At 38.1% G+C, this 2813-nt stretch overlaps 1 protein-coding gene across 1 annotated transcript in view; it reads left to right on the plus strand.

Moving 5' to 3' along the window:
• LOC109837431 (exosome complex exonuclease RRP46 homolog) overlaps positions 842-2813 on the plus strand; it is an 8730-nt gene continuing 6758 nt past the window's right edge. Inside the window, exons 1-3 of the mRNA XM_020405666.1 lie at positions 842-984; positions 1109-1472; positions 1624-1737. Coding sequence (XP_020261255.1) covers positions 1367-1472; positions 1624-1737 — 220 coding nt within the window. The 5' untranslated portion in view covers positions 842-984; positions 1109-1366. The remainder of the gene's footprint in view (positions 985-1108; positions 1473-1623; positions 1738-2813) is intronic.

The raw sequence follows: 2813 nt of genomic DNA on the forward strand, positions 1-2813 counted from the left end.
TTTAGATCTTTATTTTTTGCATTATATAATTTTATCATTTTCCTATCAACGAAACATATTAAGGACATGAACAAATATAATTACGTGCAGTGCACGTGCACTAGACTAGTCTATCAAAAAAGCCCTAGTACTAACACAAACAAAATGGGTTTCTTTTTGTAATTTTAACTGGGTAAATGGCACTTAAATATCATATCTTTTCTCTAACTTTATACTTAAATATCCCGAGTTGTAAAAAGTAGCACAAAAATACTTCAAGTTGTTCACCGTTAGAATCATATTAACACTGTTAAAAACTATCTGTTTTGACAAAAATACCCTCCATTGAAATGGTGATTATAAATTGAAGTGGTATGTAAAATTGTAATTAAAGCAACAAATAGGTTCAAGTTCTAAGCATATGAGAATATTCCTTAGAATATTCTAACATCTAACTAACAGAAGGTAGCAATGTGCTACTTTTGAACAACTAAGGGTATTTTTGTGCTATTTTTAAACGACTCAATGTATTTTTATGCTATTTTGTACAACTTAAAGTATCTAAATGTAACCTTAATGAAACAATAGGGTATTTAAGTGCCATTTAGCCGTTTTAATTTTAAAAGGGTTTCGAACTAGGGAAGATAATATTTACTCCTGCCCATTTACCCACCTGGTCTACCTATCACTTGGCCCGTTCAAAACCCACTCATTTAGTTAAATGGGTCTAATCGGATGTGTTTATTCCAAACTATACTAAATGGGCGGTTTCTATTCACCCATTTGCCCGCTTTTCCAAAAAAACAAACCCAAGCCCATTTGCCCTGATCGGATTCAAACAAAAACCCGAAGCCCATTTGCCCTGATCCGATTCAAACCAAAACCCTTGGGCCTTCTCATTTCTTTCCGCCATCTCAAAACCAAAACCCCGCCGGCGGCAAGCTCGTCTTCGTCAGCGGTTCGCTCCAGCTAGCCGACGAGCAGCACCAACTCAAGTTCAGCCAGGTACCGGAACTTTAACCCTTTCGTCTCGGTGATTTTCTAGAGTTTGCTTTGATCTCGTGCTTGTTGCCGTACCTTTTGGTGCAGATCTGGGGTTTAATGAATCGATGATTTGACTATTGTTTAGGTATCTGACGCTATTGTTCTTTGATTTCGGTTGCTTTTTGAGGTTTTATTTTGATCTGGTGCTTGCGGCAGTAGTTCTCGCCCTAGATCTAGCGTTTAGTTAACTGTTTATTTACGATAATTGAGTCCGACCGACCTCGTCGACGTCAACGTCACCTGCCTCGACGCTTGCTTAAGCTCCAACGATCACCGTCCCTCTGAAGCTCGATCATTTTTTCGAACCTGATCATCGGGCATCTCGTTGCGCATCGTTAGAACGATGGAGGTCGATCGATTGGACGGCAGAAACCCTAATCAGCTGAGACCTCTGGCTTGCTCTCGCAATGTCCTTCACCGAGCTCATGGTTCAGCTCGTTGGTCTCAAGGTCTAGCCCTAACCCTAATTTTATCTTTTTAGTTTATCTGTTCCATATTAACGTCAATTCTCGCCCAAATGCGCGTAATTTGCTGTAATGTGTAGGAATTTGGTGGGGTTATACCCTTTCATTCTGTTAATTATTCGTCTCGAATTTTCAGGGGATACGATTGTATTGGCTGCTGTGTATGGGCCCAAAGCCGGGACGAGAAAGGGAGAGAACCCTGAGAAAGCATCCATTGAAGTTATTTGGAAACCCAAAACTGGGCAGATGGGTATTTATCCATTCAATTAATTTACTTTTCCTGTCACTTACCTTGCATATAAAGTTCCTCTTAAGCCTATATATATTATTATATAACCATACTAGAGCCAACCCCAAATTGTTGAAAAAAATTTATGTAGAATCACCAGAGCCGAACACTTACTCTAACTCAGGTAATCTACCCTGCTTGATAATAATGTTTTGATGATATCATTGATCTGACCACTACCTCATGTTTAGTTTCTCGAGTGTGGAGATGTGCCAAGTTAGGGCAGCCGAAACTTTGGAGAAGTTTATAGTATCAACAACTCCCTGTAAACGTTTAAAAACACTTTGTTCTAGATATATAAGCAATATCCAGCAAGGTCGGGTCCAGAAAATTTTCCATGGAGGGGCAGGCAACAAGTGTTTATATGCCTAAAACAAAAAATATAATATTATAAAATTATAATACATGATGAGAATGTACTTAGTACGCTTTATTGTTGAAATTTTAAATGTACTTTTTACTTTCCAATGGGCTAATGCAAATTGTTACTAATTTATCTAGTGCTCTTAGATTGCTTGGGTCTTGAGGTGCAATTAAAAAAAATTTTGGGCGGGTGGGGGATGTAAAAATTGTGTGACTTTACATGCAAATTATAAATGTCTAGGGGTGCAATTGCACCCCTAGCTGGGCGGTAGGTCCGCCTTTGATTTCCAGTAACACATTTTCTGGAGCTAGGATAAAAATATTTTATGAAAATTCAGTTAGTTGTGGGCTGTGACAATGATACAACAGTGACTACAGAAAAACTAATTGAAAAGCCTCTATCTTTAATCATTGGGATCGGCATAAATCCTGGATAACTTGTTGTCCAGCCACTTCCGTCAAGGGTCATCTTTTCTGTTAGGCTTGCTGAAGACAATTATACAGACTTTGGGTTTTAACTTACCTGTTGGTTTTAACCAGCTGACTTGCTCTTAAATCTATTTTAATAGCTTATCAGCTATGGTCATGAAATCATTGGTTCATTCAGTGCTTCATGCACAACAAATAGTTCACTTTTCATTTCACGAGATTCTAAAAAATTGTTACTAAAACCT

Source organism: Asparagus officinalis, chromosome 4 (genome assembly GCF_001876935.1).
Source record: "Asparagus officinalis chromosome 4, Aspof.V1, whole genome shotgun sequence".
NCBI lineage: Eukaryota > Viridiplantae > Streptophyta > Magnoliopsida > Asparagales > Asparagaceae > Asparagus > Asparagus officinalis.